Source organism: Apodemus sylvaticus, chromosome 15, assembly GCF_947179515.1.
Source record: "Apodemus sylvaticus chromosome 15, mApoSyl1.1, whole genome shotgun sequence".
NCBI lineage: Eukaryota > Metazoa > Chordata > Mammalia > Rodentia > Muridae > Apodemus > Apodemus sylvaticus.
Window position 1 is genome coordinate 12,908,855 of NC_067486.1, and position 24,808 is coordinate 12,933,662.

General features: G+C 39.9%; 1 protein-coding gene across 1 annotated transcript in view; it reads left to right on the forward strand.

The window, feature by feature from the left end:
- Cyyr1 (cysteine and tyrosine rich 1) overlaps positions 1 to 24,498 on the forward strand; it is a 102,082-nt gene extending 77,584 nt beyond the window's left edge. The window contains exons 3-4 of the mRNA XM_052158790.1: positions 6,911 to 7,065; positions 19,912 to 24,498. Coding sequence (XP_052014750.1) covers positions 6,911 to 7,065; positions 19,912 to 20,078 — 322 coding nt within the window. The 3' untranslated portion in view covers positions 20,079 to 24,498. The remainder of the gene's footprint in view (positions 1 to 6,910; positions 7,066 to 19,911) is intronic.
- The last annotated feature ends 310 nt before the right edge of the window (positions 24,499 to 24,808 follow it).

Below are 24,808 nucleotides of genomic sequence, written 5' to 3' on the forward strand. Positions count from 1 at the left end.
AAAATCTTCCATGCTCATGGATTGGCAGGATTAATATAGTAAAAATGGCCACCTTACCAAAAGCAATCTACAGATTCAATGCAATCCCCATCAAAATCCCAACTCAGTTCTTCATAGAGCCAGAAAGTGCAATTCTCAAATTCATCTGGAATAATAAAAAACCCAGGATAGCTAAAATTATTCAAAACAGTAAAAGAACTTCCGAGGGAATCAGTATCTCGGATCTCAAGCAGTACTACAGAGCAATAGTGTTAAAAACTGCATGATATAGGTACAGTGACAGGCAGGCAGATCAATGGAATAGGATTGAAGATCCAGAAATGAACCCACACAGCTATGGCCACTTGATTTTTTACAAAGGAGCTGAAAACAACCAGTGGAAAAACAATAACCTTTCAACAAATGGTGCTGATTCAAATGGAAGTCAGCATGCAGAAGAATGCAAATTGATCCATTCTTATCTCCTTGTACTAAGCTCAACTCCAAGTGGATCAAGGACCTTCACATAAAGCCAAATACACTGAAACTAATAGAAAAGAATTGTGAAAGATCCTTGAGGAAAAGTTCCTGAACAGAACACCAATAGCTTATGCTCTAAGATCAAGAATTGACAAATGGGACCTCATAAAATTACAAAGTTTTTATAAGGCAAAGGACACCATCAAAAAGACAAACCGGCAACCAACAAATTGAGAAAAGATCTTCACCAACCCTACATCTGACAGAGGGCTAATATCCAATATATACAAAGAACTCAAGAAGTTGGACCCTGGAAAACCAAATAACCCTGTTAAAAAATGGGGTACAGAGCTAAACAAAGAATTTTCACCTGAAGAACTTCAGATGGCTGAGAAACACCTTAAAAATGTTTAACATCATTAGTCATTAGGGAAATGCAAATCAAAACAACCCTGAGATTTCACCTCATACCAGTCAGAATGGTTAAGGTCAAAAACTCAGGAGACAGCAGGTGTTGGTGAGGATGTGGAGAAAGAGGAATACTCCTCCACTGCTGGTGGGGTTGCAAGCTGGTACAACCACTCTGGAAATCAGTCTGGCTGTTCCTCAGAAAACTGGGCACTATACTTCCAGAGGACCCTGCTATACTACTCCTGGGCATATACCCAGAGGAATCACCAGCATATAATAAGGATCCGTGCTCCTCTATGTTCATAGCAGTCCTATTTATAATAGCTAGATGCTGGAAAGAACCCAGATGTCCCTCAACGGAGGAATGGATACAAAAAAATGTGGCATATGTACACAATGGAGTACTATTCAGCCACTAGAAACAATGAATTCATGACATTCTTAGACAAATGGATGGAGCTGAAGAACATCATAGAAAGTGAGGTAACCAGTCTCAAAAGATCACTCATGGTATGCAGTCACTGATAAGCAGATATTAGCTTAAAAACTTGGCATACCCAAGACATAATCCACATATCAAATGATGTCCAAGAAGAAGGAAGGAGTGGCCGCTGGTTCTGGAAAGGTTCAGTGCAGCAGTGAAGGGGATTACCAGGACAGGAAAGTGGGAAGGGGTGGATCTGGGAACAGGGGTAGAGAAGCAGGCTTATGGGACTTTCTGGGAGCAGGGAACCAGGAAAGGGAAAATCATTTGAAACGTAAATAAAGAATATATCAAATAAAAAAAAAGAAATAAGAACTTCTGGTGGAATCACCACCCCTGACCTCAAGCTCTACTACAGAGCAATTGTGGTTTAAAAAAAAAAAAATCTGTATGGAATTGGTACAGAGACAGGCAGGAATATCAATGGAATAGAATTAAAGACCCAGAAATGAACCCATACACCTATGGTCACTTGATCTTTGATAAAAGATGTAAAAACATCCAGTAGAAAAAAGACAGCTTTATTTTTTTAGAAATATTTTTTATTCGATATAATTTTTTATTTACATTTCAAATGATTTCCCCTTTTCTAGCCCCACACTCCCCGAAAGTCCCATAAGCCCCTTTCTCTTCCCCTGTCCTCCCACCCACCCCTTCCCACTTCCCCATTCTGGTTTTGCCGAATACTGCTTCACTGAGTCTTTCCAGAACAAGGGGCCACTCCTGCTTTCTTCTTGTACCTCATTTGATGTGTGGATTATGTTTTGGGTATTCCAGTTTTCTTGGTTAATATCCACTTATTAGTGAGTGCATACCATGATTCACCTTTTGAGTCTGGGTTACCTCATTTAGTATGATGTTTTCTAGCTCGATCCATTTGCCTAAGAATTTCATGAATTCATTGTTTCTAATGGCTGAATAGTACTCCATTGTGTAGATATACCACATTTTTTGCATCCACTCTTCTGTTGAGGGATACCTGGGTTCTTTCCAGCATCTGGCAATTATAGATAGGGCTGCTATGAACATAGTAGAGCATGTATCCTTATTACATGGTGGGGAATCCTCTGGGTATATGCCCAGGAGTGGTATAGCAGGATCTTCAGGAAGTGAGGTGCCCAGTTTTCGGAGGAACCACCAGACTGATTTCCAGAGTGGTTGTACCAATTTGCAACCCCACCAGCAGTGGAGGAGTGTTCCTCTTTCTCCACACCCTCTCCAACACCTGCTGAAAAGAGAGCATTTTTAACAAATGGTGCTGGATCAACTTGAGGTCAGCATTCAGAAAAATTCAAATCAACCCATTCTTATCTCCTTGTACAAAGCTCAAGTCCAAGTGAATCAAGGACAGCCACATAAAGCTAGATACACTGAAGCTTATAGAGGAGAAAGTGGGGAAGAGCCTTGAACACATAGGCACAGGGGAAATTTTCCTGAACAAAACAATGGCTTATGCTCTAAGATCAAGAATCAACAAAAGGGACCTCATTAAAATGCAAAGCTTCTGTAGGGTAAAGGACACTGTCAATAGGACAAAACCACAACCAACAGATTGGGAAAAGATCATATACCCCGAAGATGCTCCAACATTTAACAAGGATACATGCTCCACTATGTTCATAACAGCCTTATTTATAATAGCTAGAAGCTAGAAAGAACCCAGTTGTCCCTCAGTGGAGGAATAGAAACAGAAAATGTGGTATATTTACACAATGGAATACTACTCAGCTATTAAAAACAATGAATTCATGAAATTCTTTGGCAAATGAATGGAACTAGAAAATATCATCCCGAGTGAGGTAACCCAATCACAAAAGAACACATGATATACACTCATATAAATGAATATTAGCCCAAAAGCTCAGAATAAACAAGATACAATTCACAGACCACATGAAGCTAAAGGAGAAGGAAGACCAAAGTGTGGGTGGTTCAGTTTTTCTGAGAAAGGGAACAAAATACACACCGGAGCAGTTATGGAGATAAAGTGTAGAACAGAGATTGAAGGAAAGGCCATCCAGAGACTGTCCCACCTGGGAATTAATCCTATAAACAGTCACCAAACCCCAACACTATTGTGGATTCCAAGAAATGCTTGCTAATAGGTACCTGAAATGGCTGTCCCCTGAGAGACCCTGCCAGAGCCTTAAAAATTCCGAGGCAGATGCTAGCAGCCAACCATTGGGCTGTGTGTGGGGTCCCCAATGGAGGAATTAGAGAATGAACTGAAAGAACTGAAAGGGTTTGCAATCTTATAGGAAATACAATAATATCAATCAACCAACCCCCCCCCCCAGCTCCCAGGGCCTAAGCCATCAACCAAGGGGTACACATGGCTCCAGCTGCATTTGTAGCAGAGGGATGCCTTGTCAAGCATCGATGGGAGGAGAGATCCTTGGTCCTATGAAGGCTGGATTGATGCCCCAGCATAGGGAAATCAAGGGAGGGTAAGTATGTGTGGGTTGGGTGGAGGAACATCCTCACAGAAGCAGGGGGAGGGAGAATGGGTTAGGTGTTTTCTGGGAGGGGAGTGGAAACCAGAAAAGGGAATAGCATCTGAAATGTAAATAAAGAATATATTCAATAAAAAACTCAAAAAAAAAAAAGAAATTCCCATAGATAGTATTTAAACATACACACACACACACACACACACATACAGCAAGGGAGAAGAAATGACAGAAGGAATTAAAGATCAGAAGTTTATCTCAGAACAGGAAGGAAAACCGTGTTGTAAAGTGGAGCATAGAATTTTAAAACCTGAAGACAATGAGTCTTTAGAAATGATGAATCCTAAGAGACTCTCAGTTCTTTGAGGGTCTAGCAACATTGGAAAATGCTAAGGATTTTTAGAAAGATAGAACAAAAAAAAAGCATCACAAAAAGGAAAGTAATCAGTGTATGCTATTCTCCTGGGGCAGATTCTAGAGGACATAGAGCAAGCCCCCAAGAAAACTTCTGCTTTTCCCATGTGCAGCTGAGAGGGTGTAGCTGAGTGTCTCTCCTAGGCTGTCTTCTCAGAGGCATGGTACTTAGGGGTCATGCTACCGGAACGGTCTAAAAAACCCAAAGACTGGAGCACAATCATGGGAAACTGGCTCACTGGGATTAGGTGATCTTAGCCTCTCAGGCTCCCACTGTCTTTCTCTTCACTTTGCCCAATGGACAACATCTTCCACACAATGTACTGCTGTTCTAGAGGCTCAAAGTCAACAGGAAGAAGCGCCCATGGGCAGAGACCCCTGAAACCCTGAGCCAAAATAACATTTTCTATCTTATACTGTGGATCGTCTGTGTTGTTCACTGTGTGAACAACATGATACCCTAGCATAATACCCTAACTGGGAATCCAGGGAGAGTGTAAAATAAAGCCAAAGCCATACACTTTCTTTTGAATTCCTCCACAAAAAGCCACTTGGGAATGTAGCTCTGAGACTGAGAACCTGAAATCCAGGTCTAAATGGAAATAGCTCTAGATTGAGAAGACCTGTGTTAGGCCTGATAATGTTTCAGAGATTTCCACAGAGATGGAACAAAACCGATAAGTATTTTAACCGTGCTTGCAAAAGAACGTTCATACTAATTGCAGGGAAGTTTTCAAGGAACCATGGGCAGGGGAAAGAATTGCAATAGTCCACGGAGAAATGAAACCAGTGGGACATCCTCAAAACAGGTTGTGAGAGAAGTCTATGTTTAACACAGTCCTCTGCCCGGCCCAATGGGGCATAGTGCAATGGCAATATAAATACTGCAACAATTTTCACTACCGATAGTATTATGAGTGCAAAAGGTACCTATAGATAAGATTGAAAGAATTAACTAAAAACAATAACTAGGAAATAAGCTTACAGTGATGATCAGCGTTGTAGCTGAAAGTTGAAAATGGTATCTATGGGTGCCATACCTGAATCAGAGAAAGGGAAAATGCCTTCGTTGCTCCATGTTTACCAGATAGCACATACGCATGCACTGGAAAAAGCTAGCTCATGAAAATATAGTTTCTCCCCCTGGGTATTGCAGTTTTCCTGATAATAACGGCATTATCTGTTAGTGGCTGTTTTCCTTCACTCTACTGTTAGGAAGTCGGCCATGTTGCGTGGCATGCCCACTGCACCTCGGTCATTTTGGTGAGCATCCTTCTTGTGTTATTTGTGTGTACACTACTATGATGTATTTCCAGGGAAGCACTGAGAGAAGCAATATGGCTCAGTCAGTCAGGTTCCTCATTTTGGTGAAGATGAACCACTTCTAACAACAGTGACAAATACTGATGCTACAAATCATGTTGTGCACAAATACCAATAACCTCCAGCAATTTTTCCACTTAGTTTGTTGCATAAGCTAAAGCTTTCTGGAGAAAACCATTAGCACTAGTGGGAACAGAGGCTTTGCTGGCTTATTACTGAACTTAATGGGTATATTTATTTTTTGGTCTATCCTCTATGTGTATGGGGTTGCATTTGGTTTTCTTTGTCTTATTCTATGCATCATTTTAATAAAGAATAAATGTTAAGCTGCCTTTAAAATATTTCAATGCAACAAATGCTCTCCTTGTACAATATATGTATTTTTTGCTATTTAAGTACACCTCAAAATGATTTTAGATTACTGTTTTATAACTGGGGATGCATACTAGCATGAGTTTATAAATTTTTAAATTTAAGTTTTTAAAATATTTTTAAGTGTGTGTGTGTGTGTGTGTTTTTACACATGCGTGTCTGTGTCAGGGAATACGAATGGAGTGCAGTTCTCTGCAAAGGCCAGTAAAAAGTGATGGAGCCTCAAGAGCTGGAGATGCAGATTGTTATGAGGTACCTTACATGGGAGCCACAAACCAAACTCAGGTTCCCTCGAAGAGCATGATGCGTTCTTAACTGCTGAGCTATCTTCCCAGCTCCATATTTAAGAAATTTTAAACAAAAACATGAATGGAAGGATTGTCAAAGGTGCTACACAGAGGTTCCCTATAGGCTTTCAACTTTTCTTCCCTGTTGAAATACAAGAGACCTAGAAACAGTGAATTCATGAAATTCTTAGACAAATGGATGGAGCTGGAGAACATCATACTACGTGAGATAACCCAGTCTCGAAAGATCAATCATAGTATGCACTCACCAATAAGTGGATATTAGCCTAGAAACTATGAATACCCAAGACATAATCCACATATTAAATGATGTCCAAGAAGAACGGAGGAGTGGCCCCTGGTTCTGGAAAGACTCAGTGCAGCAGTATAGAGGAATACCAGAGCAGGGAAGTGGGAAGGGGTAGATGGGGGGTACAGGGGGAGGGAAGAGGGCTTATGGGACTTTCAGGGAGTGGGGAGCCAGAAAAGGGGAAATCATTTGAAATGTAAATAAAGAATATATCGAATAAAAAAAATTAAACAAAAAAAATGAAATACAAGAGACCATTTGCGTGATTAATTCAGGGGTTCCCCTAAATAAACAAGACCCTTAAACTGTTGAGGGTCATTTGGCTTAGAGCCATGAGCAGTGTTCAAGACTGGGCTCCTTTCGGACCTTTGAGGCAGATGTGCTCTTGTTTCCTTCCCAGGGGCACTGCGATTGCTGGCATCGTGTTTGGAATTGTGTTCATCATGGGTGTCATTGCGGGGATCGCCATATGCATCTGTATGTGCATGAAAAACAACCGGGGAACCCGTGTGGGAGTCATCAGAACGGCACACATCAATGCCATCTCCTATCCCAGTAAGTGACATGGTTCCCTTCTGAAGGAAGAAACAGGTTTGGTATTTAGACTCTAGTCCTTCAAAGACATTAAAATACTCTCGTTGAAATAATCCCTAATTTTCTAGAGTATTCTCAAATAATAATCAAATAATGATAGATTGGAGTTGTAGCTTTGAAAAGAAATCTTGGTGAGAGACAGAGACAGAGACAGAGAGAAACAATTCATGTTACATTTGAATGTGGTGCTACTCTTAGTAGCTACAATGGCCAGTCAGCCAGAATGAAGATAAATAGAAAATTCACACCCATTCTGTCTACCTGCCAATGAGTTCTGACAAGTAATTATGGAGAAAGTGTGCAATCTGTCTTAATAAACCTGCCTCTGAGGCAGTAAGTATGTATGTCTCTAGGAAAAGTATAGAAAAAAACTTCTTAGAGTCCTCATTAAACAAAAAGTATAGCTCCCACATAATATGAAAATCTTCAGCAAAAAGCAGAAGTGACACTAATAATTTGACAAATACGTGTTGGAAATTTGCTAGAACTTCAACATATAAATATATTGAGTGCATGAGATTCTATAAACAAGGCCCTTTGCTTTGTATTAGAGAATCCAATAGTGTTTTCTATATCACTTTGTATATGTACCATACAGGATACAAAAGGTGAGCAGTTTCATGAACTCACACCAATTGCAATTACTTGTTCAAACTCTGTATAATATCAAGGCAGTGACATAGAGAACTGGATTATCTCATGGCTCCTCCCCTTACCAAGGAGCAATTGGAATTTGATAGACAGGAGAATCATTCTTCTTTGAGGATGTGGCCACTTGCAGTTTTCCCCCTAGCCATATCTATATGGGTAGTACGTGCAGGAGTTAAGTAAACCATCAAAAAAGATTTAAAAAAATTGAATTGTGAAGGTACATGTTGGGAAGATGTGGTGGGAGTTAGAAGAAAAGAAGTTAGATATAATTATATTTCATTGTATACCTATATGAAATTTTCAAAACTAATGAAAAATTCAAAAAGTATGTGCCCAACAATAAAGATATGGTGAGCAATTTCTAAATTGGATAACTTGTAGGTTATTGTGCTCACGTCTTTACCCATACTCATCCTCTCAGTCTCATAAGAAACAGAACAACACAGTGAACCTTCTAAGTACACCCACTGCCAGTCCTTCCTTGTTGAATCTTATCTGCTCCAACTTGAGGAAACACATTTCAGATGAGTATAGGAATAATATCTCCATTTGTTCTTTCTTCTCCCACATCTACTCTCTCTTGTATCTTCTTCATAGTATTTACCCTTCTGAGGTGGTGTCATTTAGCCCCCCCCCCATAGGGGAGAGAGAGAGAGAGAGAGATTAATTGATTACATACTGTTACATATCTCAGTTCCCAAACTGCTTTTATGATTTTAAGATTTATTTTATCTCAGTACTCATTAAGCATCCCCACCAGAAAATCTAATCAGTATGCAGAAATGAACACACTTTAAACTACAATTCTCATTTTCTCTCCATTCACTACCAATATTCTCATCTTTTCTCTGCTCTGCATTCACATTCTTCACCCCAAGGCTGAAGCCTTTCTAGTCTACTAGCTCTCAGGCCAACACCCTGGAGTCACCCTTAATTCTTCTCTTGTACTAGAATCCACATGACTTCTACAAAGAAAAGTTCTCAGTGACACCTTTAAAATACATTTTTCATCTGACTACTTCTCATAATGATAGACACTGTTACTTCTTGGGTGTAATTCTGTGATGGTTTGAATTAATTACATATACTTGAATTTAATTCATATACTTGAATTCTAGGTCCCCAGTAGGTGGAACTATTTGGAAAGGATTAGGAAATGTGGCCTGGCTAGAGGAGGTGTATCACTGAGTATGACTTTGAGGTTCAAAAGCCCAGACACTTCACTACCAGTCTCTCTCTCTCTCTCTCTCTCTCTCTCTCTCTCTCTCTCTCTCTCTCTCTCTCTCTCTCTCTCTCTCTCCTCTCTCCCCCCTCTCTCTCCCTCCCTCCCTCTCCCTCTCCCTCTCCTGCTCTCTCCCTCTCCCCTCTCTCTCTCCCTCCCTCCCTCCCTCCCTACAACTTGCAGATAAAGTTGTAAACTCTCCAGTCACAATAGTCATGAACTCAACAGAAACTGCAGGCCTCAATAAATTCTTTCTTATATAAGTTGACTTGGTCATGATGTCTGTTCACAGCAGTAGAAAATAAAATAAGACACGGTCTCATTACTAGCTTTTATCTCCACTATGACATCAGTATCCTAACTTGTACCCCAGAATCTTGGTATCCACCCTCAAAAATGGATGCCATATCAACCTTTAATGGGAGTTGAGTGACTGGAGAGATGGTTCAACAGGGAAGAATGCTGGCTGTTCTTCCAGAGGTCCCTACTTCAATTCCCAGTAGCCAAATGGCAGCTCACAACTGTCTATAACTCCTCTTCCAGCAGATCTAACACCCTCATATAAACATGCATGCAGGTAAAACACTAATGTCTATAAAAAAAATAAGAACAAATATTTTTTCTAAAAGGGAAATGTTGGGTTATATCATACTTTTGTACTCAGAACCTTCCAATGACCCCTTATTTACCTCACTGAAGGTGACTCAAAGTCATCTTACCCAATGCAAAAGGCAAATTAATCATTATGAGAGTCTGAAGCACTTGGAGAATTACCATTTCCCTCATATGCACCTCTCTTCCTTTCCTTCTATCTCAACCACTCTGGCTCCACCACTCTGTTCCTTTGCTATTCTGTGAACAAACAGAATATGCTCTTATCTCAGGGTTTTGCCTAAAATTTGGACTTTGTCACTTCCTCTAGACTTAGATTATAAGTCACTTTGTCCCTTCTTACCCCAGCATATGAGTCTTTCTTTTTCTGTTCTACATTTTACCAATTTTTGTCTTATAAGAGCCCATGTAGTTTACTGTTGACTGTCAGTCTCTTTCTAAATTATTAGCTCTATTAGATAGGAATCTTCATCTATTTCTTTTATATCTCTGTCTTAAACATGGATCAAGACTGGACCTATAATGGGGACTCACTAAACACAATTGGTGAATTAACACAACTCACAAGAACTGATTTTGTCATTTGTCCATATGCAGGATACTAACCTAAAATTCTGCCCAGTTCAGATATTCCTATTTTACTAATACCACTCTTGTGGACAGTATAAAGGTATGGAGACTAAGAAAGCTGTAGATGAATGGACTTTTTTATTCTTTACCCTCTCCACTAATGCCCCTCCCTCCCCAGACCAATGTGCAACCCAAGTCAACAAAGGAAAGCCAAGCAAATACAGGAACTGGAGAGAAGGCAAGAACTATTTTGCAGATAGATATGCTAGGTACCTATTTACCTGCTCGAAAAGGATGACAAAGCTTAATTAAAATTAATTTTAAAATAGTGTCTTAATCACTGTTCTATTGCTGTGAAGACACACCATGACTGTGGCAACTTTTTCTTTCTTTCTTTTTTTTATTAGATATTTTCTTTATTTACATTTCAAAGGTTATCCCTTTTCCTGGTTTCCTCTGCAAAAACCTCCTATCCCATCCCCTCTCCCCTTGCTCACCAACCCACCCACTCCTGCTTCCCTGTCCTGGCATTCCCCTACACTGGAGCATCAAGCCTTAGTTGAAGCTTGCTTACAGTTTCCAAGGTTTAGTTCATTACCATCATGATGCAGGAGCATAGAAACACACAGGCAGACACAGTGCTGGTGATGTATCTGATGAAGTGCAGATGAAGTACATCTGGAACTACAGGCAGCGGGAAGAGTAAGCCTGTTGGGTGTGGGTTGGGCTTTTACAGCCTTAACACGCAGCCTGAGTGACACACTTCCTCCAGCAATGCCACACTTACCCCAACAAGGCCATACTTCCTAATTCTTTCAAATAGTGCCACTCCCTGATGACCAAGCATTCAAATTTATGAGCCTATGGGAGGCATTCTCATTCGAACCACTACCGACCATTTAAAATATTTCAAAAAACATTTTATATTTCATCTTTCTGTAAATTGAAACTATGAAAATTATTGTGAGATTTTAACTTTTTCATTTGTATTCTTAACGATATGTATGTATGTGGAGGGAATCTTAAATACCTATGAATGCAGGTGCTGCAGAGGCCAGAGGCACTGGATTCCTGTGGAGCTGAAATTACAAGTGTGTGGAAACTTCCTTACATGGTGTTAGGAATCAAATCCAGATCCTCTGAAAGAGTAGTATACACTCTTGAGCACTGAGACATCTTTCCAGCAACAGCATTAATTAAAAGATTTGAAATGTCATTGTAGTGCAAAGGCATGTGTTTGATGCCTGAAGTTGGAGGCATGTATTTTCTGCACAAGTTAAGCCAACTTAATTATGTCAGAATCTAAACATGAAATGGAGAAGCTTCTTTTGTTATATCAATTACACATAAAAAATTGATGCTGTAGACAACATGTGTCAGATGTTGTAATAGTTACTCTTTATATTTCAGTGATTAAAAAAAGAACTATGACCAGGACACATACAGAAGGAAGGGTTTATTTGGTACTAATGGATCTAGAGGTGTAAGAGTCCATTATGTCAGGAAATCATGGCAGCAGGAAGAGCTGAGAACTCACATCTTGAGCAACAAATATGAAGCAGGAACAGGGCACTGGCTTTGAAACCTCAAAGTCTTCTATCAATGGCACTTCCTCCAGCAAGGCCATACCTTCTGAGACTCTCAAGCAAGGCTACCAACTAGAGATCAAGTAATCAAATACCATGGGACATCATCAGTTCCAAAGGGCACCCCTCAAAAAAGGACAGACCCGTTGACTTGTTCAAGTTTGAGTCTAGGCCCATCTTAACCTGGACTGTAGAAGGACTTCTGGTAGTTAGATAAATTTCCATGGAAAATTGTCAGTCGGGTTCTCACCTATCAAAAGGAGTCATTTCCCGTACCTCCAGCAAAGAGGGTCTATAGCTCCCCAATTAACATATCTCTGTGGTACTTATCCATGCTACCATCTTAACTCTTCTCACTCCTCACCCTAAAATACCTCCATCTCATTAGTTTTCCTCCCTCCCCCAGATACTCCTCCTTCTTCTAATCCAGCTGCTCTCTTAGCCCTTGCTCCTCCTAGTCTCACTATGCTTTTTTCTAGTCCCTATCCCTCTGATGTTCTCTCTTCTCTCACAGATAGCCCTGACCATGTTATCCACTGACCATGTTCAGTCTATTTCTCTCTGTCCTCTAGACTCTTCAAATGCCTCTGGTTGTTCTCTCTCACATCTACAACACCTTTCTACCTAACTGTATCACAGAGTTGTTGTTTAATATGGGGGTGTCTCATTCAAACCACCTCATGTGTGATGAGGTAGAGAAGTACCTACAGTTTTCCTTAACGTTTACTTTAAGGTGGATCAAGAAAATAGAGATGAAGTCAGATTTTCTTCCCATAAAGAACTTTAGTTTATGATATTTTCCATTTCAGCAATAAATATATTTAGATAAAATAAAAAAGAAGCTGGTAAATAAAGAGGACAGGGAGCAATATTAGATTATTGGCTGGTGAGATAGCTTAGTGTGTAAAGAGCTTAAGTTTGATCCCTTCAACTCACATAAAGTTGGAAGAAGATAGCTCACTCTGACCTCCATGTGTGTGCTGTAGCGCACATGCGCTCAAATACCCACCATCTGTACACAGATGTATTTGCGGTTTAGAAATCAGAGTCTAAGTCTGAAGAAGAGTTGGATCCTATACACAAGCAGAGTGGTGTACATTCTTCCTGTTAGAGGCAGTAGATTTGGTGATCAAATTCAAAAATCTTTTCTTCTCTTTGTTCCTATTTTCTCAGTAAAATAAGAACCCAGTCTTCTCCTGAGAGTGAAGAGGGATACGGATATACTTATGATGAAGGAAAGTTAAGGAAGCAATCTCGGAAAGAGGGATGTGTGGAATGCCTACATAATATATGCTTTCTGAGCAACACCAATGGCCAACACATCTAAGAAAAGGTCTCTGCTTTAAAGGGAGATCAGTGTGCATGGATGCTTTCTTGTCTAGCCACATAAAGCTCCTACGTACAGATACAGGGTAGTTCAAATCAAAGCCTGGGTGCTGCCGGGTAGTCATGCTGCTAGAGTTGTTACATTCACAGCCTGTGCACTGGCAGCCTTAGCAAACTACTCTCAGCCACCAGTCCTCAATGGGCCAATTAAACCGACACAATGAAAAGTAAAACAAGAGTGTCTATTTATCACAACCACACTGGGAAAAGGAACAAATAAAGGGAGATAAGGATCTCCTCTACTTACCCACCAGTCCCTCTTTAAGCATCTGACATGAGACTTAGATTTAAATAGAATACAAGAAGAATATCATTTAACAGTCCTGGCCAAGGTGTGGTCCTGCCTATCACTGACCTGCTATGTCTCTTCTGCAAGGTGACATCACTTGTCAGCCACAGTCCTCAGAGACAAGTTCCTCTTCTGGATGAGATCAAGTTTCAGCCTTCTGCTCCCAGCTAGAGATTCCTGGTGGAAATTCCAATTCCTAGGAGTCTATGTCCTGATAACCTGATAGCCTAAGGAGACCCAGGGTGTCCCTCTTTAGTCATCCCTCCCACCATAGTTACCATAGAGACAGAATGATGTAAGTGCGTGGATAACAGATGCAAAGGAGTAATTTGAAAAGTGGTACATAAATACCGAGATGACAAAGGGCAAGAAAACAGAAGAGAGGTGTCATAAATTTAAATTGTTCTCTTCAATTTGCATGCAATATGTTGGAAATAATCACCATAAAGACCAAGCTTTGGGCAATAAGTAATCTAGAAAAATAAAAAGCAGAAATCATATTTTAAAGACAAAAAAATTTCAAAATATAATTGCTAATGATGAGGGAGAAAGGGTAGTGAAAAGCATAAATGTCTCAGGGATGTCAGGCAGGCTCACGTAGACCAGAAGCGATAGCAGATGTGTGGGCAGAAAGATAACTGTGGCTCTCTAGAAAGTCTTCAGTGAGCACATATTTGGAACAGGAAGGGTTACAGTTATCTACAAGATGTGGTAAAAAGAAAATAGAGAATGGCTTTAACATCACACATCATATGTATATGCTGGCCCTGCCGATTGTAGGATGGAGGAGAAAATTAGCTCTGGTTCAATAGTGTGGCAGAAAAAGCCATCTTTGAGGTGGAGGGGGATCAGATTTTTTTAAGTTATCATCGTCATCATCATGATGTGATAATTGAGGGTACATGTGTCTCAGAGCATATGTGGAGGCTAGAGAGCATCTCCTTGCAGATGAGTCTCTTCTCCCAGATTTTGTAGGTTGTGGATTGCAAACATAATTGCCAGGTTCAGGGGGCAATCATTTTTTTCTCCTTGAGCCATTTCACCAATGCGGAAAATCAAATTTTTAATTAGACACAAGTGTGAAGTTATTGTCCACGACCATCCCCTAGTATAGCAGTCTTACATGCCACTTCCCCAAACTCGAGACCTCCTCTGAGCCCACAGCAGATACATTCCCCATGGCTCCCAGGTCTGCAAGCAATACTAACGATCAGGGCTGGGAGGAGACCACAGTTGATAAAGATCTTGCTGCTTAAGCAAGACCTGAATTGGATCTCCAGCACTCAGGAAAAAAAAAAAAAACAGGCATGGTAGTATGTATTTGGGATCCTAGGCTCCCTGGGACTTGCTGGCCAGCTACCCTAGCCCGAACAATGGTGAGCTGCTAGTGATAGTGTCTGTCTCAGTGACTGAGAAGGAGACACTTTTGGTTGATCTACTCACACGTGTATACATGCTCAAACCACAAAACAGAAAAGAAGGCACCCATTCCTTAGCTGAATGGATGGAGAAATGGAAGAAAGACACCTAGGGCTTTTCTAAGTCAGGCTTTGTTTTCCACTGAACTAAGCACATGGCAAGATGGGGGGCAGGGGGCTAGGTATGCTAGGTATACTAGGTATACAAGGCCCTCCTGCATTGCAAGTCTAAGATGAAAGATGTCCTAGGAGACTGTCCTTCTCATGGTAATAAAAGGATGCAGGATATGATCTGACTTGTCCTGATGTTATCAGAGAGAAAGAGGAACATAGGATTCTAATATGTCCTAGAATCGGTGCTGTGTCAGAGGGTGGGGCAGAGGGAATCCTGCCAACTACTCCAGAGCCTTTGTGTAAACTTTCTGCTCTGGGTGTGACTCAAGAGGGCAAAGTAGAGGAGAGTTTGTTTATAGCAACAGTACTAAAATTTATGTGCAAGCAGAAGTTTTAACAAGTATATAAATTGCATATATACAATAACACACACACACATATATACACACATACACAAATACATACAGACACACATGTGCATACACACGAATACACACACACACACACACACATAATGTGATTGACTCTCCCCTCAGATACTAAATCTATTTAAAATCAATAATAATCAAGATAAACTTCTGGTATAAACAGACATGCCTGATCCACAACCAAGCAAGTAGATTAGGAAGTAGATTTTGTAACAGAAATGTAATAACGTGAGCAGTGAGGATTATTTAATAGGCCCCATTTAGATAGTTGATTTACCCAAGATTAAAACCTTAGGAGAAAGGTAAACTTGACTACATCTATCAAATATAAAACTGTAGCACACACCTTGGTAATCCCAGTATTCAGAGAACCAAGCCAGGAGTAGCAGAGCTAGTCTGTGCTATAAGATTTTGGTCAGCCTACACTACATAGGAATATGCTGTCTAAAATATGAATAATTATATAAAAATAAAGAGGGTAAACTAGGAATGGTTATGAATCAGATATGCGAACGTAAGACTGATTTTAATCCTTACAAAGATCAGAGCTGTAACAGTGGTAAAAAGAACATTTTGTTAAACACACCTTTTAAACTTCAGAATGTCCAAAATTATGTACTAAATGAGAAACCTTGACAAATTATTATGTTTTGTTTGTTTGTTCATTTTTGGAGACAGGGATTTGCTTCATAACTTGGAATTGTCCAGAACTCCCTGTGAAGAACAGGGTGTCCTCAAACTCACAGAAATCTGTCTGTTTCTAGCTACTGAGTGCTGACCTTAAAGGTGTGTGTTGCTAGGTCCAGTTGGCAAAATATTTCTAAAGTGAAAGATGTCCTTTATAGTCCTGTTACTTTAATTATTCTTAACTCTAAGAGCCCAATGTATAAGTTGCTGGGCTGAAACAAATATGAATAAATACATTAATTACCCAGTCTGAACTTCAAGCACCAAAACATAATACAGAGGTTTTAAATCCCAGCTTTAATCAGAGAAATGATGGGATGGGATAGCTGTATTTTCTCACTTATGAATTTTCTAATATATCAACCAGCCTGTACCATGTTGGAGTCTGTAGAGGATTTTACAATTCTTTTGTCAATAGATTCACCATTCTATGCATTAGAACATAATGGCACTTAAATACTGTTTAAGCCAGAAGATTTCTAGAATTTTTATTCCAAACAAAATCATTCAGAGCAATAAAATCTCCTGTGAGAAGACGTTTGTCAGTCGTTTATAATAATAAAAATGTTAGCCTCAGAGTAGGTAAATGTAAAGTGGAATAATATATACCCAGTAATAATAAACATTCAGGGAAAATGCACAGAAACATAAGCAACACTATGATATGAAGTGGCAAAGATGTTGCCATTTTATGTGACTGCAAAGGTATAAATGCAAATATGACCAGAGGCACAGGTGTGACCGCTCAGACTGAGGTGACAAAATTCTGGATGATTTTCTTCTGCATCCAAATGTCCTCATCTTTTGAGACATTGCTTGGAAGAGTTGAAAACTTTGCATTTCTTCCCTAATTTTCATATTTTCCCTCAGTATATTTTGCTTATTCATTATTCACTCACTCGGCCAGTCATTTTGAGAAATGGTTTAACTAAATATGTCAGGCTTAGCTGTAACTCAGTTTAAAATACAAGCTGTCTTCAAAATTGAGATCCTCCTGCCTCAGCTTTCCCAAGGGTGAGATTAAAGATAATGGTATGCCATCATACCCAACACCAGGGTTTCATAATCTAGACACTTGTACCTGAGATTACAGATGAATAGCATAGTTATACTTCTTACATCAGGAAACTGGAATATCAGAAATGCAAGAGTTTCAAAGGATCTAGCTCTATACAGGCATCCACGGGTCTTCCAGAAATGATATTAAAAAGGACCAAACCCCTTAATTAATGAGGATTAATCAGAAATTCCAATACTAATGCCTTGGATATCTACTTTGTTATGAAACCTTATTATCATGAGGAAAGATAACACAGTCCATTATACAACACAACTACAGATATAACCTCCAGTGACTGTATTGCAGTAGATGCTCTTCTTCCATGACGAATAGGCCTCAACGCACCACTCTCCAGCATCACTGCCATTTCATCCAAGGATCTGTGAATGAGAGAACATTGTTTCATAGCTGAGATTGTGATGTTCAAAACACAGAAACATTAACCACAAAGATCCCCATTGATCTGTGCTCCAGCGGTGTTCATAGCACAACAGAGAAAAGCATAAATTTACCACACACACACACACACACACACACACACACACACACACACACACACACACGCACGCACGCACGCACGCACGCACGCACGCACGCACAGTAGGTTCAAGACAGGAAGAAGTGGGGAAGGTCTGTGGTATAAGCTACTCTGTGTTCCTCATGCAAGAGGCAAGAAAAACTTCAGCTTAATAGCAAGATGGACCCACCTCTTTGCAAGAACCTGCGTGACAGGGCAGCCTGCTGGGACTTGCTAGCTTATGGGAAGTCTGTAGGGCCTCCTTTCTTGGTATGCATGAAACATTTTGCAAGTCTTTGTATCAGCCCTCTTCTATTTCACGGAGCCAGGAATTGGACACAAATTCCAGAGAGAAGGTGGATGCACTCTGCAGGTGTTACTCTGTTCGCTCATAGAAGACAGAGCTTAGAGTCAGGCAGGTCTGAAGGAAGGTTAAAGAAGCTGTGAGTATCTCTGCTGCTGTCTTCATGCAGTCCAGTTCTCTGATGAACAACATCTGTGCCCCCAGGACACTAGTGTGTGTCTTTACAACAGAGCAGGGCTCTCACCAATACTACTTAGTTGGATGGATCCATAGTCCTCCTTTCTCTGGTTACTTAATACCTTTCCTCACTTCTGTCTATAGTGAAGTCAGTAAATGACTCCAAACCTTAGCAGCTTGCTAATAAGAGGTATACCAGAAGGATCCATTGGATCACTTCCGTGTTCATAGACTAGGCCTAATGTGTGTGCATGCGCCTCTTTATCACAACACTGTAGGTCCTTGGGGGAAGAACAGTTTGCTGAAATGCTAGCTGTTCCCTGCTGTCACTGCAATGCTGAAAGCTTGGTGATTTAGTCACATTATTGTGACATGAGTTTTGGGATATATGCTACATTCATAGTGACCAGTTAAGACCTGTCACTTCCCAATAGGGTGCATCCCCTGAGAATGAATTCATTTCTGGCTTATCATCCTGAAGACATAGATGAATTTCAGCTCTCACGTGCTTCTCTGCTCCCCTTGAGACAGGATTAGGATCATTACAAAATAGGTGTGTGGGTGAAGTCACTATCAAGTATAATAAATGTGATTATTAAATGTACTGACATAGTAAGTGACATTAATACTTACTTTCAAATAAGATTTAGAAAATGAAAATCCTCACCTCCATTCCCAGCCTTGTTGATCCTGAAAGTTCAAGAACTCTCATTCGGGGGCTCAGGTTTTTTTTACCCTCTGACCCTTTTCTACTTTCCAGCGATCTACAGACTCAGCCACTTGGTCTTTTATGAACATCTGCTCCTTGTTATCAGGAGTGTGTTCTAATTACTCTTGTAATTCAATCACCTCTCCTTTCTGCAGCCTCTGTCCTGGAAGCTGAGAGAGTGTGTTTGCCAAATCACATTCCCTAATCTTATTTTTCTGCATATCACAAAGATATTTACACACCGATGTTTACTACAACACTGTTCGAGGTAACAGTTAAATTAGCGACCCATGTCATCTCCCACAACAGAGATGTAGATAGGATGTGGTTCGTATTCAATAGAATTTTCTTCAGTTACAAAGAAGAATGAGATCACCTTGTTTATAGGAAAATGGGGGCAACCAAAGGACATTGTACTTAGGGAAGCCAACCAGTCTCGGAAAGATATCATGGCTCCCATTAGTAGTCCTAGATTTTATAGAGATACCTAAGATCATGTGTGACATGAATGTATAAATCAAGCAAAGAACAAAGGAGAATAATGGCAGGTGGGAGAAAAGGGTGGGTGGACCCCATGGGAAGGACAAGAGGCAATGTGTATTTGTCTGAATATGTCCCGTTTATAAATAGTATTGTGTTCAGTGAAGATATGCAATGAATAACAATGATTTATTGTCTAAGAATGCTGCATCATAGGCCAGCATGGGGATAGGGAACCCTGATCCTCATCCTCTTTTTCTGTTTCTCCCTTTCCCCATCCTTTCTGCTGAAATCCACACACACCCCTGCTCCTGTGCTTTTAGCCATACTTGAATTAGACTCTGATTTCTCATTCTCTGTCACTTCAGAATCATACTTCTAAGGGACTTTCTCCAAGCCCCAACTCCAAATACCCTCACCCAGGGCACTGCCTTCTATAGAACTCACCCATTCAGTCATACCTGTCCACATTCCAAACAAATATTACTAGTTTTGCATGTAGAAAGTGTTTCTGCCCTCAAACTATTTAGTACAGTAGTTTAACACAGCCACTTAAGGTATTTACTAAATGCCTGGTTTATTTCTTGTTTTTTGCAGTGGCTCCGCCCCCCTATACTTATGACCAAGAGATGGAATATTGCACAGACCTGCCACCACCATACTCTCCAGCCCCACAAGCTTCAGCCCAGCGCTCTCCACCCCCTCCGTATCCTGGAAATGCAAGGAAATATTCCTCCTCCCAGAACAGAACACGGGACAATTAGCAATTTTACCCAGAATAAAATGCCTCAATTTAGAAACATGCCAAAGAAAAATGTACGTCTACTGGCTAGGGTCAGATAATATCTCAGGCACAATGTCTATGTAGAGCAAACTCTTTCCATGCTCAGAGCTGTTTGGAGAATTATGCTTGGTTCTCTGAAGTCATAGATGAAGTGATCTATGGATCCACCCAGGTGCACTCAGATGAAAGCAGTGCACTTGTCAGGCCATCTGACAATCATGCTGCTTTGGGACGATGAGCTGAAGGCAACAGCAGAATTGAACCTGGAATAAAGAAGAACAGAAGACTGTCTGATCTACATCAGAAAAGAGCTGCATTTCATAGAGCGTTAGGAGAACTAGAACAGATCATTACTTCATTTATCCACAAATATGTATTAAGTGCCTTAGAGCCCACCCTGTGCCTGGCAACATTAGGGGCCCTGGATGGAAGTAACCAGAGGGAACCTTGCTTCTGGCACAGGCATACCTCATCTTGTTGCACTTTCATCTTTGAACTTTGCAGGTGTTGCATTTTTTTTTTATAAACTAAAGATTTGTGGTAACCTTGCACCAAACCGTGTCATTTTCCAAACACTAGGAGCATACTTTTCCTATCCTTGTATCTATCATATGTTGGCCATTCTCAACAATATTTCAAACATTTTCATCATTGCTATTATTTTGTCTGTTATGGTGATCTGTGTTCAGTAATGGTTGGTGATGTTATAGTAGCCTTTTGTTTGGGGATGTCATGAACTCTGCACATATAGAACAGTGATAAATATTATGTATGCCATATCTGCTCCACTGAAAAGCTCCACTCCTTCCCTCCTCTGTCTCCCTCCCTATTCTGAGAACAGCATTGAAATTAGGGCAATTTACAAGCCCACAATGACTTCTAAGTGTTCAAGCTAAAAGACTCATAGTTCTTGCTTTAACCCAAAGCTGAAAATGATTCATCCTGGTGACGAAAATATGTTCTTAGACCAGCTCATAAGTTAATCCGTAAACACAGATGAGACTTTCTCCCAGGACACTAAAAATGTCTCTCTCCAAACACACAGATGATAGAAAAGAAAGAGAATAGTGACCCCAGTATTTATAAGGAGAATTCTTCAGTGGTGTGTGCAGCAGATCAAAACAACCACATTCCCTCAAGTCCTAACACTTGATCCAGAGCTAGGACCTAACTCTTCATTCTGCAAAGCCTGGATGAAGCGAACAAGAAACGTAAGCATAGCTTGCATGCTGTAAGAGAAGGATGGAGGGGAGCAGAGATCAGGTCTGAGGTGAAGGAAAGGAGCTGCCCCTGTAGCATCAAATGGGAAAGTGACACCTCAGGCACTGCAGTGGAGGTTGCTAATATTCTCCCAAAAACCTAGTTAAGATCTCAGGTATGGCTGCCTGATGTAAATGAAAGATCCTACTGTGGGAAGACTTGCCTTCTAGAACTTCCACAGCCATAGAAAACAAGTCACCCTAACTCCACACCTCAAGAGGCAGCCTGGCTTTCTTGTGAGTGTCTATAACACAAATGGTGACTTTCACATGAAGCCAATGTTCAATGTTAATTTTCTAGTCGGCAGTCCTAGCCCTCTTAAGAATATGCAAAGTTTTGCTCTGCCTATAGTCTATAAATAGAACAACCAGGTCTATTTTTGATGTTGTTTAATGAATGTTTTAAACCAAGTATTGAGACTGCTCAGGGAAAAACAATTTTTTTTTCAAAATCTTCCTGCTCATTGACAATGCACTGATCATCCAAGGGCTCCGATGCAGATGTACAACGAAGCACAGGATGTCTCCGTATGGACTAATGATTCCAGTCCCACTCTGTCCCTTAGACTGTGGTTAACTGCAACTTCTAAGCCTTATTACTTAATAACTGCCTTTTATAAGGTCATAACTAACACAGAAATGAAACTTCTGGGGGGTTGGCAAAGTTCTGGAAAGAATTTACTATTGTAGATCCATGACTCACCAGAAGTCAAGAGGTCAATATTAATGCACATTTGGAGGAAGTAGATTTTGGCCCTCATACATAATGTTGCCTTTGTTAAGGCATTGGAGGAGGAAGTACCTACAGATATGGTAAACCCACAAAGGAGTTGAAGGTGCAACTCAGTTACTATGTCTCACGATATTACTACCAAGGGAGCAATTGCTTCTTCTGGTGAGCAGTGAAAAGAGGTTTTGGTTCTTCTGGTGAAACATGCTACTGGTGAAAGGTGCTGTGGGCAGAGCTGAGGTGGCAGTGGAGGGTTTAGAGTAGTTATAAGTGACTTAAGTTAGCAGCAGTATTAGAGAAAATTACAATTTTGAAGGAACAAAAACAAAAGCATCAAAAACAGCCAAACAGCATCACAGGCTGCAGAGAACCCTTTCATGAAGAGAAGTCTCAACCCATGTAGCAGACTTCACTGTCATTATTGGAAGGAATTAACAGTCTTCCAGATTGAGCAACCATCAGCCTAATCACCAGCAACTTTCACCCCACCACCACCACTAAAAAGATTTGGCCCAGCTAAATGAAAACTTGGGTGTTAGTGGCCATTTTTTAGCAAAGAAATATTTTAATGAGCATGTAGACATTGCTTTGAAGACACTTAACAAATTATAGTACAGTATAAACTTAACTTTAATGTGCACTGGAAAACCAAAACATGTCCGTGTGATTCTCTTGCAATATTTGCTTTATAAGAAACACAAGCAACTTCATAGATGACGTCAAAGTGTTACTGGTATGGGTATATTGAACGAATGTCATCTCTAAAATATGTTTGTAAAACAAAACAAAGCAAGTAAACAACAACAAAAACAAGCTGTAGCTTTAATGTTGACTGGCTTGCTTTGTGAAGTCCTGCCATCAAGATTCCAAACAAAATGTGTCAGTGTAGTAAAGAAATATTCGAGAAAGAATGTCTAAAATGGATAACAGATCAAACTTGCTGCTTATGGTTTAGGTGAGTGTGATCAGCTGTGTTGCAGCAATGAAAGCAGCAAATCAATCTTATCCTTTGACTTTGACTATTTAAACAAGATCAAAGATACACAACAGGTTCTTGGAGCTAAGATATCCATAGTCACTACTAACGCCTCCTACAAACCCATATGGCTTTAGTCACAGGTATATGAAGGTTGCTCCAACTGTGGAATAAAAGGTTAGAAACCAAATATTCCCAGGGTTTTTATATCAGTATTAAAATGTGTAATTTATCCATATACAAAAGACTTTTTAAAGGGGGATATGAATGTTCAAACATAAATCCATTTCTCCCATTTTATAAATGCTAATCTTTTAGAAAAATTATATAATTAATGGGAAAAACAAGAAGGCATGGTGTTGCCTTTTGCCTGAGTACTAGTTTTTGTGAAGTGCTTACCTTTAAATGTAAAAGCAGTCAATAAAAATTCCAATGTGTCATGTTTTACTCCAAGTGGCCCTAACATTAGTATTTTTACATGGGTCTTTTTGTGTACTTTAAAACTGATTGCCAAACACTAGGAACAGATAGATGGTCAGACCTTTATGCCACTTTAAAAGAAAACCTAAAACACTCAATCCAAGATCATGATTATAATTCAGTGACATTCCAAAATGACATTAAGATACTTGATAAATAACCAAAATAAATATCTTACAATATAAGTTATGGAGTCTGAGCTTGTAGTGAGGAAGTTAATATGAATAAATAGTTCTTTTACTATATCAAGTATCTATAGTAGAAATGTGTGGGTCTGACTGAACACTGTCTACAGAAGGTATTGAGGCTAGATTTGTTTTGAGTGACTTGCTTGGCTTTGGCAAGAATAATCTTAGCTTGGAAGATGTGAAGCCTTCAGGGGTCCTGTCTGTCCTAGGAAGAGGCTTCCTGCCTGACATGAAGTATTAGCATAGTATTAACAGTATATTGGCTTTGATTTATTTTTCTTCCACAAATGTGATTATTTCCCACTATTCTACAGCAATAGTTTGCAATGCCAAAGTCACGGTGATATGAGAATGTTGTTTGCAAATCCACTACCCATTTCTAAAGAAGAATAGAAGCAAGTCCACCAAAATCGAACACTCATCTCAACATTAATGTACAGATACCACCTGCCTCTGACAGTCTATAAATATTGCCTGCACAGAAACCATTTCTGTCCACACTATCTCTTTTTTGAGTTGTTTATAGCTCGCCCTAAAGCATAGCACAGACCTATATATTTACAATAGATGAAGGATTTTTACTGTTTTTATTAGTGTCATAGTAACAGAAATGAATATAGCATAGATGTCCAAAGTTCACTGATTATTTCCAGAAGTAATGTATATCAGAAGAAAACAATATTTGATGTAAAAAATTTGATTATGGTTATTTAAGAACTAACCTTTGCTATGGCTAATTTGTTTACAAGGAGAAATAAAATGAAAGAATTTATAACAAGAATGGTGGGGTTTGATTTTTGCTTTTGTTTTTTGTTTTGTTTTTGTTTCTTTCTTTCTTTTTTTTTTTTTTGAGACAAGGTTTTTCTGTGTAGCCTTGGCTGTCTGGGAATTTCCTTTTATAGACCAAGCTGGTCTCAAACTCACAGAGATTCTCCTGCCTCTGCTTCCTGAGTGCTGTGATTGAAGGTGTGGCCCACTATGAGAGTACCCAGGGCCGTGTTTTAACTGTCTAGTTATTATTCCTCCTGATTAAGCCTTTCCATATTCTTGTCATAAGGAAATAGGTCTGTTGCCACA